The sequence below is a fragment of the Lepus europaeus genome, chromosome 10 (genome assembly GCF_033115175.1).
Source record: "Lepus europaeus isolate LE1 chromosome 10, mLepTim1.pri, whole genome shotgun sequence".
Taxonomy (NCBI): Eukaryota; Metazoa; Chordata; class Mammalia; order Lagomorpha; family Leporidae; genus Lepus; species Lepus europaeus.
Genome location: NC_084836.1, coordinates 58,586,572 through 58,602,282, shown reverse-complemented (window position 1 = coordinate 58,602,282; position 15,711 = coordinate 58,586,572). Strand labels below are relative to the sequence as shown.

Genomic DNA, 15,711 nt, shown 5'->3' with positions numbered 1-15,711 from the left:
GTAGTGTTTGGCATTATCTGTGGTTTCAGACATGCACTGGGGGTCTTGAAATGTATCTCCCAAGGATAAGGATACTGGTGTAGTTTTATCATTTTTAAAATTCTGTTGACAGTTTCTAGATTCCTGGATTCTAGAAGTAAGCAGAACTTGCATTTTTTGATACATTACCCCACCTGTCAAGGTAACTTTCTAAGATGGTACATTTAACTAACACGTTGTAAGTACTTAAAATGCTTAAGTTATTAAGGGGAGACTTGATCCCTACTATCTCTAGCAAGATTAACTCTCACTTAAGAAGACCTCTTGGGAATATTGTCTCTTTGAATTCATTGTACATTTGTACATACTAACAGTTACTGTAGAAGCATAGTTGAAATGTATTTGCTTTTAGTGCTATCCCTGTGAAGGCTGATCATGTTGGCATCCAGTCCCTTTTGGATTTCGTTTGAGTCTGTGTTCACAGCTGACACTCTCACATCAATCCATACGCTCATACCATTCCATTCCATGTTACAAAGAAACCTCAAAGAAAAGATACAAAAAAGGTTTGCTAAAGATATCCTATATACATATATATATATAATATTTTATTTTAAAATGTCATTGAGCATATACATTTCTTTAGCTTTTTCCAGGGGACATTGCACCTAAGTTTCAAAACACACAAAATAGATCCCCTTTACTAAACAGTTTTCCTTTTTGGGTTACAAAAGTCAATGTTTCACAATCACAGAGCATAAAGGTACATGGTTCTGAAACCATTTCCAGGCTGATTCCTCTCATTCACTATTTGCAGGATCGTTTTGGAAACCCAGACCATGGTCATTCCTTACAACAAATGATCTTCACTATGAGCCTCCCTGGGTCTCCAGAAGAAACAGGGAAGATTGGAAACAAAACAGGAATAAAAGAATAACCTTAGAACTCCCTAAACAAACATAAAATATTCATGGGAGGTCAGAAAAATGGAGGACGCAAGGTTCTCTTTCTTCAAGTACATCACAGTAGAAAACAATAGCACAATTACAGCCTTTATAGGTCACCTGTCTACCTGGTATCTACATGAACAAAACTTACATCTTAGACATAGAGGAAAAATTAAAGCTATTTACACAGATAACATTATGGATTAGAAAGAGCAGTACTCCACAGACTGGTGCTCAAATTGACAAAGAGTCTTGGAGTTTATAGAAGAGGCAATCAGGCTGCTCCCTTAGTGTCCTTTGAAAATCCCAGTGTACATGTATATGCCACACCACCCACATAAAAGCAATGTTTGCTAAGAGAGGTGGGCTGCGGTGTGTAGGCTGCAACCTTTCTCTGAATTGGAAGTCCTCAAACATCAGTTGCTAATATATAGTTCTATCCTGGAGCCAGAGACCATTTACTACTTTCTCCGTTCTGGCAACTTGTAGGTCAGCCTTGTTCATAATTCTCAATGCTTTTTGCCAGCTGTCCCAGAAGCACTAACTTTCTGAAAATAGAATTTCATCAAAGCTTAACATACTGTGAAAACATTGGAGCTGATAGATTACTTAAGGAAAGGTCAGATCCTCAAACCAGTGGAAAGAAAATGATTGACTACTTGCGGTGCTGGAAATAAAGCTGATCAATGGACAAGGAAGGGGATTTTTTGTTTGTTTTTTAAATTAAGAAAAGAGCAGTATTTTAAAGATATAGGAGATCCCCCCCTCCCCCAAGTGTATCTATACTAGTGCTCTTGGTAGACTGCCTACTCTGCCTGAATGGCTAAGATCTGAGGCTAAATTTGACTAGGAATCTCATTCTTACCATTCTTATCATGACAGTGATAATAACTCTTTTCAAGAATGATGAATACTTACAGAAGTAAGAAGGTGGGCACAGATGACTTCACAAAGCCTCATGGAGGTAAGGAAAGTTCCTAAGAATTAAACAAGACTCCAAAACCTCCAAAGCTGAACATTGGGGAAAATAACTGAAATCTGCACTTTTTTAGGCTTTGTCTGTTGAGTACTTAGCCTAGCCTGATTTTCACCTCTTTCTTCCCCCCTGAAGAACAGCAGGTAGGTATGCTCAACCTCAGCAGAGCACCTCCTCTAACACTGACTTTAGGTGCTAGAATAACAAAGCTTTGGTGGTTGTCTAGCAAAACACTGTAGAGGGCAGATGGGCTGTCAACTCCCTCTCTTTAAGGAAGTTACCAAAGAGTTTGAAGAGCAGTGGCCAGGCCGGCAAGATTTAGAAGTGACAGAGCCTTTCATTAAAGGAAATGGCCATGCCCCCTCCTCTAAGACAACCATAAAAACTTGACTAGGAAATTAAAGGCCTTTTATTAAAGAAGGATTCCTCTGAGGCTATCAGGGCAAGTGGATTTGGCTGTAAGTCAAGTACACAGATTTCAGAGCCACATATAAAAGTGTTCTGCGAACGTTTGAGTGTATTGTCTTTGGACTTTCCCAGGAATGCTCCAAGGGCTGACCCATTATGGGGACATGATTACTGTTCTGGGTTGGGGTGACTTGGGTGAAAAAGAAGGCCCAAGTGTAGGAAGCTCAATTTACAGAGTAATAGCAATGCTGGGGAGATCTGCCATGGGCAGTGACAAACACTCCTCCCACCCCAACTTTTGATTTATCCATCTCATTTACAGTCTTCTTCCCATCTCCCAAACATCAACCATGCTCCAGCTTGCTACTAAAATCTTTCCACCCAAGGAGGCTTATGCAAAAAACTCACAGATACCTTTCTCACTAACGCCAGCAGGACCAAATGCTCAGGACTGAAGGATAATCTGAATCTGGGGTTTCCAGGGTTTTTCCTGAGACGCCTTGGTTTTTCCTGAGACTGCACTGGTGAATTCGGCAGAAGGTTGTTATTACACCGCTGAGTATATGATATCTACACCCAAATTCTGACTCCAGTAACTTGAGTAGAACTGAAGAAGCTTGAGGGAGGTCCAGAAAAGCAAAGGGATGAAAGGCAATAAGGCGGCAACTCAGGGTCCTCCATGGAAGACTCTCTCTCAGGTTTCCAATTGGCATGTGAGAGGGGGAACAGAAAATGGACCACACCGCTGTATGATGGCTGGTGTTTCCCCACAGCATCATTTTCCACCAGGGAAGCAAGTGGTTTACTATAAACTTCTCCCCACAGAGATGTTCAGAAATGTCTAAGACTGATCAAAGGAGGCAGGAATGCTGGCAGATGAAGATGCCTCCTGGCAAAGTCAGAGTCCGGTGCTTCCTAGACAGCATTTTGGCAGACACCTGGTGGGGTGAATTCCTACGAGACTTCACCTGCCATATGGGGCAGTGTTCCCCGACTGTGGAGCAAATTCATTCCCTAGCAGGAAGCCCTAAGCCTTTCCTGAGACAACAGCCACAACTCTAGGAATGTACTCCACCCCGGAGGAAGAATTCCTTTCTTCTCCGGAAGTAATCCAAAAAAAAAAACCATGAGAATAGGAATTGACTCCTAACCATTTTGGGGGATCACACCAATGACTTTTTAAATACTGGGTTGGAAGAGTATTCTAATTCCATGAAGTTGTCAAAGTGGTGACAATACCCTAGTAGCTACAGAAAGAAGACTAGGTAATTAGGTGTTATTCTACAGACCCCCCAGTGCAGTGCTGCCAGTGCACCAGTAAGAATATCATAAGTAGATCCATGGTGGGAGTAGGAGTCTTGGTTCTTGGGTAGTTAGGACACAAGTCTATGGGAGAAAACAGGAGCACAGCATGAGAACAGCCAGTGAACCCAAGGCAAATTCATGTTTATTAAAGTAGCATCCTGAGTGGCCCTTACACAAAGACGATGGAGAGAGCAGAGCTGCTGCTCCATAGCAGGACTCTGATACTTAGCTTTCAGTGGGCTTGGGCACGGTCATGGCCCATGGAACTGGAGTCCAAACTGGTCCTCAAGTGAGGTAAGGTAAACCCACAGACACAAGGAACTTCTGAACTGCTCTTGCTCTATGAAACGTGGCCGTGTGTTTGTCCCCACAATGCAGTGGGTGGGAGAGGGCCAACCACTGTAGACATGAACATCCAAGACTTTCACAGAAAAAACTCAGGCCATACCAGGGGACGGCTGATGACTACAGAGGGCTGCTGGTCCAAAGAAACAGTTTCCTTGAAACACAGTAATGTGGTGAGAAACTGAGGCCCCAGTGTCACATAACAAAGACATACTTGGTCATGCAGTGCTGCTCCAGACAGCTGCCTGGGTGTCATGGGCACGGGGATGTGGGGACAACCCAGCTTGGGTTGGAGTTTGACACAGAAATTCCTCAGCAAAGACTCGGAAAGCTCCAGTTCTGTTCCATGGAAAGGAAAAGAGCGATTCAAGGAAAAAAGAACAAAACTCCCTACCTCACCCCACCATCACCACAAACGAAGAGAGAAAGACGACGGGTGGGTGGGGCAAGCAGCAATCCCTGAAATAAATCTCAGGCTTATTAGGTGGGTGCTGACCGCTTTCCGAGGCATGACCGCTGCCCACCTACCTTCCTCATGCAGCACTTTAACCCGTAGAGAAGCTGGCAGCCGGACAGGCCAAGGAGGCTCCTGCCAGTTACACCTGAAAATGGCTATTCTGGTTACTCTAAACAAAATAAACAGGATGCATATACCCCAAATAGGCCATGGCCACGCTGGAGGCCTATAAAGAAACCAACAGAAATACAACTCTTAGGAACACCTCTGTGTTTTGCTGCTGAGTATCCAGACCGGTTGCTAAAGAAGTGGAAACCTAAGGGTCATCGTGAAGCAGGGCCAGAGGCCTTTTGGCAGCAAACTCCCAACCTGGGCTGGGGAGAGACTGCATCGCTTGAAACTCAGCCGGAGCTCAACCCAGTTCCACCCTGCCAAGAGCCATCTCAGATTCCATTCCCTCTGTCCTCCCAATCCCCTGGGCTATTTTCATGACAGCTTGTTTCCATGTATTAAAGGGATGACGTATACAGAAATGTCGTCTCCTGAACCCAGTCGGTCATTAGATATTCGCCATCCTCTGTCTTTCAGGACACCTCGGGCACGCATCACCAGGTCCTGAGCTGCCAGTGTGTACCTGTGCAGGGAGAGGCAGGAAAAAGACAGTTAGTACAGCATCGGGGGAAACCAAGGTCAGGTGAGGCTGGGAAAGAGGAGGCGTCACTATAGTTGCATAAACAGTTTTTGAATATCTTCTGAGTTGAGAAAAGCTGAGGTCATCTTTCCAAAAATATGAGATTTTTAGGTGGTAATTGGATAAGGTACTAACCACCTAATTTTTAATTATTCCACAGTTCAGTTCTCTTAATGTTTGGTTTTAAAATTATTTTTAATTTATTTTTGAGAGGCAGAGAGAGGGTTCCCCTTCAGTGATTCACTTCTTGAATGCCCTCAATGGTTGGGGTTGGGAGTACTGAATCTAGTCCTTCCACAAGTAAACAAAATAAATCTTTTTAAAAAGTGAGTTGGTTTAAAGAAAAATATTGGTAATAGTACACATGGCATAGGAACAGAATGCAAAGTTTGAGGATGACTAAGAAACCTGTGGGTATGTGAGCTGTTCCACTTGTCCTTACCAATGCCACTGTCCTCTCTAGTCCAATGCAAGTAGAGCAAACATCTGAAAATAAGATTGCTCACTAAGGTTTAAACCACAAGGAAAAAGAATGACACTATCTGAGCTAGTAGAAAGAACTTGGGAGAAAATTTGGGTGGGTGTGGGCTTGGGTTAGCCTTGAAGCATAAAAAATGAGACAAAACATTGGCAGGTGTCTATCCAAATACTGATGGAGCACAGAGACTCTTAGCTGATAGACTTAGAAGTTTAGTTCCACTGGCAGGGCCATAATTGTGGTGGGAAGGGTTATTCCTAGCCTACGCCAATAGACACGATTCACCTTCATTCTGATTCCATGTTCGCCAAATACCCTTCTGACGACCATCTGCCTCCTGTTCCGGCCTCTCTACAGGGGAAGAATGAGCTGGTACCTGGTGCTTTAAGAACAGGAGTCAGGGATATTTCTCCAGATAAACATCACCTGGTATTTTGGTTTACAGATCAATATAGGGAGTCGCATGAAAGTGAGATAATCCATTGCCAATTCTAATAATGAATCTGCTCAGACTCTGGCAAATCACCAAGATAATGAATGTGACCCCACAAAGCTCTCTTGGAAGCCAGTCTGTGAGCCTTTTACAGGGGACCACCCTGGTATTCCCGCTGACCTTTCCCACTGGGAGCATCTCACCTTGGTCTTCCAAATGGTGAGTTAGGGAGTTCAGAACTCCTGAAGCCACTCTAGTTCTTCTGCTAAAATCCCTTGGGAATTTACAAGCCCTCATATTAAGAGATACCCTAGATATCCTCGATGTTATATTATTTAAGAAAAAGGGCTCCAGACAATGACCTCAGGACTGTAAAGATTCCAAGATTGAGAATCAAGTTAACTACTGCCACCCAGGTAGCAGACAGAAGCAGAATACAAACCGCAGGTGGCAGAAGAGATGCCAGCATAGTTAATAAAAGTAAGGACCTTTCCCTCTGGGGAAGGGGGTAGGTGAGTAGGAAAGACACCTTTTTCTGTCTAATAAAAGAATTACTGGGTGGTGGACATCTAGTTTGGAGGTTAAGATGCTCACATCCAAGGCCGGCACTGTGGCATAGCAGGTAAAGCCACTGCCTATGGTGCCAGCATTACACATGGGCACTAGCTCGAGTTCTGGCTGCTCCACTTCCAATCCAGCTCCCTGCTAATGTGCCTGGCAAAGCAGTGGAAGATGGCTTAAGTGTTTGGGATCCTGCACCCATATGGGAGACCCAGAGGAAGCTCCTAGCTTCAGATAGGGCCAGCTCTGGCCATAATGGCCATCAGAGGAGTGAACCAGCAGATGGAAGATCTCTGTCTAGCCCTCTCTGTAACTCTACCTTTCACATAAATAAATAAATCTTTAAAAAAGAATGTTCACATCCCACACTGGAATACCTGGATTCAACACCCAATTCCTGCTCCCGACTGCAGCTTCCTGCTAATGCAGACCTTGTGGGGCAGCTAATTAGGCTTCTGCCACCCACATGGGAAACCTGGATTGAGTTTCCCAGCTCCCTGCTTCAGTCCCAGTTACGGGCATGTGGGAAGTGAAACAGCAGATGGGAGCTTTGTCTCATAAATAAATAAGAAATAATCATTGGGCTTTGAGGCACAAATCTAAGTTACATTTGAGGGAAGATATAACCAGTTAGTCCTCTCTGAAGCTTCTCGTTCATCTGAGATCAAGATCTAGAAAAAGACCTCCAGAGACATTTGGCTGTGTTCTATGGAAGGAAACAAAGGAAGGTTCAGGAAATACCAAAAAAGAAAAAAATCCCTGCCTTACTCTATCATCATCATAAAGAAAGAAAAAAAGTCAAATCAATGTTGCAAAATCCACACACTCCTCTCATACTGCATTCAGAAGAGCTTCTTGTTAGTTATCCAAGGTTACTCCCAATTTCATGTTGAACTGTGTGTCTGAGGTAGAACCCTTCAGAGAAAGGCTATCAGCAATATCAGAATGATGTATTCTCTGCTTGACCAGTCTGTGGACCTTAGTTTTCCAGGTACAGAATCCTGGTGGACTTCACTGATTCATCCAGCAGGAATGAACACACTTGAACTCTGCTTATCAGAAGACTAAATGCAGAAAGTAAGAGCAAGCTAGGAGAAAACAGGGCTGATGATAAAAGAAGATGTCAACACACAACAAACAAACAGCTCCCTGTGGCTTTGTAGTTTACAGGCAATAGGCTCAACTGGTCCTGCAGTTGTAGGGACTGACAGATATCAGCTCTAGGTCTGGATTGCAGTTCCACACTACTAGAGACCTTGTGAGATGGCAGTGATGGTTCAAGTAATTGAGCCCTTGCCATCCGTGTAGGGGACCTGGACTGAGTTCTCAGCTCCTAAGAACCTGTGAACACTGCATAGCCTTGGCTGTTGCATGCAGCCACCTGGGGGAGTAAAGCAGTAGGCAAGCTCTGTCTCTGCCTCTCAAAAAAAAAAAAAAAAAACAACAAAAAAAAAACAAACAACAACAACAACAACAAAAAACCATAATTAAAGGTTAAATGACATCTAAGTGGTTTTACTGAAGTCATGAAAGAGCGTCTTCCACAGTTAAAGGCAAGAGACTACTCTGCCATGGCTATTGTGGTGACTTTGGGTATTTTTAAGGTGATCAGAATTAGCTTTGGCATTTTAAAAAGCGAGCATTAGGTCACCTAGAAAAGATGATAACCCCAGAAACTCATTTCCCTCAGGGCTCCAGATCATTAAAGTTTTATTCTGAAATATGGTTGTCTTTCATTCCAAGAGAACTTCCTTTGAGATTGCTTCTGTCTTCATCATCCATTCTATCTTCCCTTAGGTGCTAAACTTCTTTGGGGAGAGATGGACTCAGCTTTCTCAATTTCTCACTTCCCATTCTCTTAATTTCTTATGAGCAGATCGGATACCCTGTTCATCTGTCCTCTTAAAGCTGGCTTCACAGCCAGCTTCCCAATACTCATTCTGCTCAGTCTTTTTCTACCACAGACGTTTCTGACCATTTTCTCTTTCTCTATGAATTCACCTTTCTGTTTTGGCCTCTAGCCTCATGCACGCCAAGTTCTCATCCTGCGTCTGAGTTTCCATGGCAAAGGGCATAAGTTCTCTCTGGTGCTCGCTCTTAGTCTCCTTTAGAGACTCCAATTACGACGTGGGAAAAACTCAATAACTGTTCGACTATTTTCACTTCCAAGGTGGGACACCCCCATTAATCTTAATAACACACTAGTCTCTGAATCAAGAGATCACAGTCCTTTTTCTTTTCTTTTCTTTTTTTTTTTTTTTTTTTTGACAGGCAGAGTGGTTAGTGAGAGAGAGACAGAGAAAAAGGTCTTCCTTTTGCCATTGGTTCACCCTCCAATGGCCACCGCAGCCGGCGCATCGTGCTGATCTGAAGCCAGGAGCCAGACATTTCTCCCAGTCTCCCATGCGGGTGCAGGGCCTTCCCGGGCCATAGCAGAGAGCTGGCCTGGAAGAGGGGCAACCAGGATAGAATCCAGCGCCCCAACCGGGACTAGAACTTAGTGTGCCGGCGCCGCAAGGCGGAGGATTAGCCTGTTAAGCCACGGCACCAGCCCACAGTCCTTTTTCAATGCTACTTTCTCACCCCAATATTATTCAATTATAAAATCCATAAGGCAGAGTAGGACTTTAAAATTTTGCATTCAGTGTCTTTCAGTAGTGACACGTGGCTAATTAAAATCTGTTATGTCTATTATGTAACTTATTTTTGTTTATTGTAAATACTGATAAATCTGAACTTTTGCCATCTTAAATACATGAAAGTACTCACACATACAAAAATTTATGTCTTCTATTTATTATATTTCTGTCCTCATTCTTGCTTTGCTAGATTGATAGCTTTATTTTTTAATTTTTATTGAAAAAGTTTATTTATTATTTGAGAGGGAGCTAGAGCTCTTCCATTTGCTGGTTCACTCCGTAAATGCCAACAGTTGGGGCTGGGCCAGGCTAAAGCCAGCAGCCTAAAATTTTATTTTTAAAGACTTAGTTATTTGAAAGGCAGAGTGACCAATAGAGAGGGACAGACAGACATCAATCTTCCATTTGCTGGTTCACTCCCCAGATAGCCACAATGGTAAGAGTAGGGCTGTCTAAGACTGAAGCTAGGAGCCAGGAATCCCAACCAGGTCTCCTACATGGGTGGCAGGGACCCAAGTAATTGAGCCATCTTCTGCTGCCTTCCAGGCATATCAGCAGAAAGCTGGACCAGAAGTGGAGCAGTTGGAGCCAGTGCTGTGATGTAGCAGGTTAAGCTGCTCCCTTCAATGCCAGCATTTCATATGGGTTGTGGTTCTATTCCCAGCTGCTCCTCATCTGATCCAGCTCCCTGCTAATATACCTAGGAAAGCAGTAGGAGATGGCCCAAGTCCCTGCACCCACATGAGAAACCTAGAAGTTCTTGGCTCCTGGCCCAGCTCTGGCCATTGCAGCCATCTGGGGAGTGAACCAGTGGATGGAAGATCTCTCTCTCTCTCTCTCTCTTCCTCTCTCTCTCGCTCACTCGCTCCCTTATCCTCTCTCTGTAACTGGCTTTCAAATGAATAAATAAATAAATCTTTAAAAAAAATGGAGCAGCTGGGACTTGAACAGGCACACAGATATGAAATGTGGGCTTTGCCAGGAGGCATAACCCACTGCAACACACCACCAGCTCCAGGAGCCTGGAATTCTATCCAGGTCTTCCATATGAGTGACAGACCAAGTACTGAAGCCACTGTCTGCTGTGTGCCAGGCTGCAGCAGAGGCGGGACTGATATGAGACATGGGCTTCCAAAGCAGTGGCTTAAGACTGCTGCGCCACACTGCCCACTCCTCACCTTGTTCTTAAGCTCCCATTAGTCACTATTATCATATAAAATCTATACTTCTAGAAATAATAAACCTCTGAACATACTTACAAAGATTTTGTCTTTTTTGCCTTTCTTTGTCCATTCCTTCCTTCTAGATTTACTTTTTCTCCTGAAGTATATTTTTACCATCTTTTAAAACAGCAGTTTGTGAAGGATAAAGTCACCTAGTCTTTGGACTGCTAACATCTTTATTTTTGCCTTTAATCTTGGATGACAGTCTTATTGGGTTAGGATTGTAGACTGACTGTTATTTCCCTTAGCAATTTGGAGGTATTATTCCACTTATTCCTGGTTTCCACTTATAAGTGGATGTCTGTTCTCATTAGATTTTAAAATTTTTGTTATTTTGTTGTTGATGGTATGAAGTTTCATTAAGACATAACAATGAGAATTCCTTTTTATTTACAATGGTTAGAAATTAATTCTACTCTTTCAAACATAGAAAATGCCTAATTCTAGAAAATTGTCAGCCATGAACTTTTTGAATATTGTCTCTCCTCTGCTTTTTTATATATTCTTCATGAACTCTTATTAGATCTCATTTTACCTTCCAGAATTCATTTTCTCTATGCTATCTTTCAATCATGAGTCCTTCTTTGGCAGTTTACTGTTCAACCCGTTCAGTGAACTACTTTATTTCAGTGACAATATTTCACCCTTGGGGATTCCTATTTGGTTCTCATCCAGATTCACTACTTCTTACCTTATGATTCTATCTGCACAGGCTTAACTCTGCCCTCCCCCTGCTCTATCGCATCGTGGCTTTAAGGTGTGGGAGGGATAATGCCATTGGGTCCAGTGATCCTTTCTCATGGTGGCTTTGCAGGTGAGATGTCAGTTTCTCTTGAGATGGGGTTTCTTACTAGGTACTGAGTTATCTATACAATTTGCCTCTACCGGGAGGATACCATATATTTTTCTAAAACTCAGATTCGTGTGGGTTTTTTGGCTTACAGTCCCCACACCCCAGGCGCAGGGTGCGGTTTACTGTCACACTTGTTCTGTGTGGTGGGCCTACCCAGCTGTTTACTTCTGCTGACAGAGCCTGCAGCCACACACTACCCCTGTGCATCAAGGAAGGACAGCCCCGCGCCAAGGAACATGCTCAGGGAGAATCCCCAGGACCCCTTCTTCCTGTGCTGCTCCCCGGAGCTCAGACTGCTTCACATGACTTTTTCCAGGCCCCACTGCTGTGAGCAAAACCCTTCCCTGTCCAGAGCAGTCAGACAAACAACCAAGGGGAGCTGACTGGACACCACCCTTGGTAAGCAAGTACTGAACCGAACCCTAGGACCAGCTCCTGGACAAACCCCTCGCGCTGTAGCAGATCCAGCACTGGGAGGAGGGTCAGCAACAGCTCAGGTCAGTTCAGGTCCCCTGCAGGGAGCTTTCGTCCTGAGCAGATCAACTCAACACAACCCCAGGAAGGCAGCTCTTCGGGGAGAAGACTTTTTGCTCCAGCTCCACAGTGGGCCAGGCTGCTGGTCACTGTGCAGCCCATCAGCATCCACATTTGAGAGCCACTTTGCCCCAGACATGACATCATTTGCAAGGCTGCTTTACATCAAGACAGGTGCAAAAAGCAACAGTTCTCTCTGAGGGAAAGATCTGTATCGCATTCCCATTGTGTTCTCCAATGTATGCTTTCCAGGGACTTCCTGGGTGGGTGACAATAAAAGAAAGCATTTAAGGTGGCAGTCAAAAAGCAGGGGGTGAGCTGGAGCTGTGGCTTAATGGATAAAGCCGCCGCCTGCAGTGCTGGTTTATGTCCCGGCTGCTCCACTTCTGATCCAGCTCTCTGCTGTGGCCTGGGAAAGCAGTAGAAGATGGCCCAAGTCCTTGGGCTCCTGCACCCACGTGGGAGACCCAGCCCAGCTCCTGGCTTTGGATTGGCGCAGCCAATTCGGGAGTGAAACAGCGATGGAAGACCTCTCTCTATGCCTCTGCCTCTCCTCTCTCTGTGTAACTCCAGCTTTAAAATAAATAAATATATCTTTAAAAAGAAAAAGCAGGGGGTCTTCTGATTTTCATACTGAGGCTGAACACAGGGCACATGTATGCCACAGACTGAGGGGTAGGGGGAGTGGTAGAGCAAAACACAAAATATACTGGAGAGCATGGAAGAATGGGGTGCAGATGCAGACAGGGGATGGGAGGTGGACTCTTACCACCTAGAGTGATGTGGCAGGCTGGAAGCTGGATGTGGCATGGGGCAGGACCCTTACCGAATGCCTTCTTCACAGATGCTCAGTTAGGCTGCAGAAGGTGTTCCACTCCCCAACCCCCACCCCCTGCCCAGGAGACAGCTTCTGCATCTGGAGAATGTTTTTCTTCTCTGGCTAAAGCTTTCAGTATTGATCAGCAAAGCTCTGCTGGGAGAAATGGCTGCTGGAGAGGGACCGGACTTGGCAAACTTCACAGGGCTTGGGCTCCAGAGAAAGGACAGCAGGGGCGGAGGGGAAAGCCACAAAGAAGAGGGGCTGGAGAACGAGGGGAGGGCCAAAAGCTCTTTTCACAGCTACCGACTCTGAACTCAGAGCAGAAGGGGGACAATAAATCCTTGGCTGTTGCTCGCATCCTGGCCCCTTCGGCGACAGCTCTCTGTTCTTTCAGTGGAGCATGAAAAGGCTCAGGGTGAGGCATGGGCTGTCTGGGTCCCTACTCTGGCTCTCCCCCTGCCCAGATGGCTGGCTCTGGGAAAATTCCTTAGCTTCTTGGAGCCCCTCTTTTCTGACTTGTAAACCTCAAATAGTAATAATATAGACCATAACATCTCCTACAGGGACTAAATAAAATCCTTCCTTTTATTGCTTTACTTTAAAATTTTTAACTGATACCAGGGTAAACATATCTATCTCTTCAAACATTTATCATTCTGATGAAAAGGAACATTCAAAATCCTCTCCTATATTTTTTACAAAATTGTACAGGGAACAGGCATTTGGTGTAGTGGTCAAGATGCTGCTTGGGAAACACACATCCTATGTCGAAGTGCTTGGGTTTGGGTCCAGGCTCTGCTCCTGACTCCAGCTTCCCGCTCATGGGCAACCTGGGAGGCAGCAGGTGACGGCTCAGGTCGCTGGGTCTCTGCTACCCATGTGGGAGAGCTGGGCTGAGTTCCCTACTCCTGACTTCAGCCTGGCCCGGCCCTGGCTGTTGAGGGTATTTGGAGAGCGAATCAGTGGAAAGATCTCTATATGTCTGTCTTTCAAATAAATAAACAAAATGCAGTCCAATTATTGTTCTCTGTAGTCACCCTACTGTGCAACAGAACACCCAAATGGCTTACTCCTATCTAATTGTAACTTAGTACCCTTCCCCAACTTTCTCTCTCCCTAATCTCCGTAGCTTCTGGTAACCATCATTCTACTCTCAACTTCCTTGAGATAAAAGAGATCTTTCTCTAAAGCATTCAGTACATGTCGGAGGTCAATAAATGTGAGCTACATCTTTCTCACTGCACATAAAATGCCTTTCTCCTCCCTAAGAGCTCTTGCCTAGAGTCATCTACCCAGGGCACAGGACCTCAGAGGACTCAGCACTGGAGTGTCAAGGAAGAAGTCAGTTCCAGACTGCGGCTGTCACCTGGCTTACAGTCCCCGATGGCTGCGGTTGGGTGGGAACTTCTATTTGCCATTTGGATGGCACAGACAGGGTTGTATAGGAGGGGAGGGTACATGGCAGGACCTGGGGAATTAATGGCTTCTAAATATTTGCATATAAAAGGCAGCCTCCATCTGCTGATAGCCCGCAGTAATCCAGTGTGCTGGGAACAGGAGGAGGAGTTCTGTTTGTATTCTAAGCAGGATTCAGCAATTTCAGAGGTAGAAAAGGTCCCCTCAGCTTTGGAACACTGGCAGGGATCTATGGCCACTGGGCGGGTGGGGGATGGGGTGGCTTGGAGGTGGCCTTTGTTGTGCTCTGAAAGGGGCAACTTGCCTGCCCCAGAGGCGGCACAGTCTAGGCTCACTGCTGGGGGCTGGGCCACACGCATCCCTTGAGCAGCTCGGAACCAGGCTCTGAAGCCAGGGAAGCTGCTCACACCAGCTTCTGCCCCTAGCTTACAGTGCAGTGACTCCACTCAGGCAGAGTGTCCCGAGACAATGAAACAGGGACGGCTGGTGTCTGAGACACTGGGTTCAATAGGAGTTTGCAGGCTGGCAGGTTCAAGGCCACAGACCAGAGAGACTCCTATGCCCAGGGGGAGGATGAGACGCCTCTCTAGACCTCTTCCAACTCTACCCTGGCACCGACTCCCTGGTTTCTTAGGTGGTGGGGATTTATTTCAGTCTCAATCCCGAACAACAACATTTAAAAGGGAGGGGACATAGCAGACCATTTCCTTCTCAATCCTCCTTGGCAAGCCCTTTAAAATGTCCTGATGTGGCCACACAGCTCTGCTCCAACACAGCCGCATAAATAAATAGCATAAAGGACAGAAAGGCGGGCCTGGCTGTGTGCTGTCTCAGACCTGCGGCAGCCGGGATCTCAGGCTGACTTCCAAATTCCCACGGATCTGAATATGCTAAACAGTGCAAGGCAACAAAAATGCAGATTTTTATCTAGTCTTCAAACACTCACGAATTTGTTCTTAAAAAACCTGCAATTGATACAGTAGGGCTGGGGGTGGGGGGTGGAGGTGGGGGTGGGAAGAACCCTTACTTTTTGTATCTGAGGCATAGTTTTTGAAAACCATATGGTCCTGTTTGAAATCAGTTCCCAGAACTCATGGAAAGATTTCATAAAAAGAACCTTTGTGTTTTGCCAAAATAAATTTCCTATTATCAGAGCGATACAAACCAGCACTTGATACCTGCATGAAACGCCTGCCGTCCTTGGGGTGGGTGTTATGTTCTTTACCTTGCCCTGATGAACCTCTTCCTTCTCAAGGAACCCAGCTGCCTGAGCCCCAGACAACGCGGATGTGAAGAACCACCAAAGTGTGAGCTTCAAGAAGGTGGCTCTCCTTAGAGACAAAGCCTGTGGGGGCTATGGCAACCTTAGACTCACAGACTTGATGCTCTACAGCAAGTCCTTGAGTGTCATGGCACGGGCACGGAGGGCCATTAGGTAAAAGGTACAGAAACAGATTTCCACAGATGTGTTCTGACAAACGGACTGGGGCACAGCCCGGCTCAGTTCTGCCTGGGCATTTGGAATGTGAATCCATGCCAAGTTTTCATGTTTGGTTAACTATTTCCTGGCCCCAGTTCCTCTTGACTTTGTCTATCCCCTTGCCCGTTAGTGATATTAACAATTGATTGCTTTCTGACAAAATACT

At 45.3% G+C, this 15,711-nt stretch overlaps 1 protein-coding gene across 1 annotated transcript in view; it reads right to left on the bottom strand.

Annotated features, from left to right (window-relative positions):
* Positions 1 to 605: 605 nt before the first annotated feature.
* Positions 606 to 15,711, bottom strand: part of PPM1H (protein phosphatase, Mg2+/Mn2+ dependent 1H) — a 296,864-nt gene continuing 281,758 nt past the window's right edge. Inside the window, exon 10 of the mRNA XM_062203311.1 lies at positions 606 to 5,051. Within this exon, the coding sequence (XP_062059295.1) occupies positions 4,904 to 5,051 (148 nt within the window). The 3' untranslated portion in view covers positions 606 to 4,903. The remainder of the gene's footprint in view (positions 5,052 to 15,711) is intronic.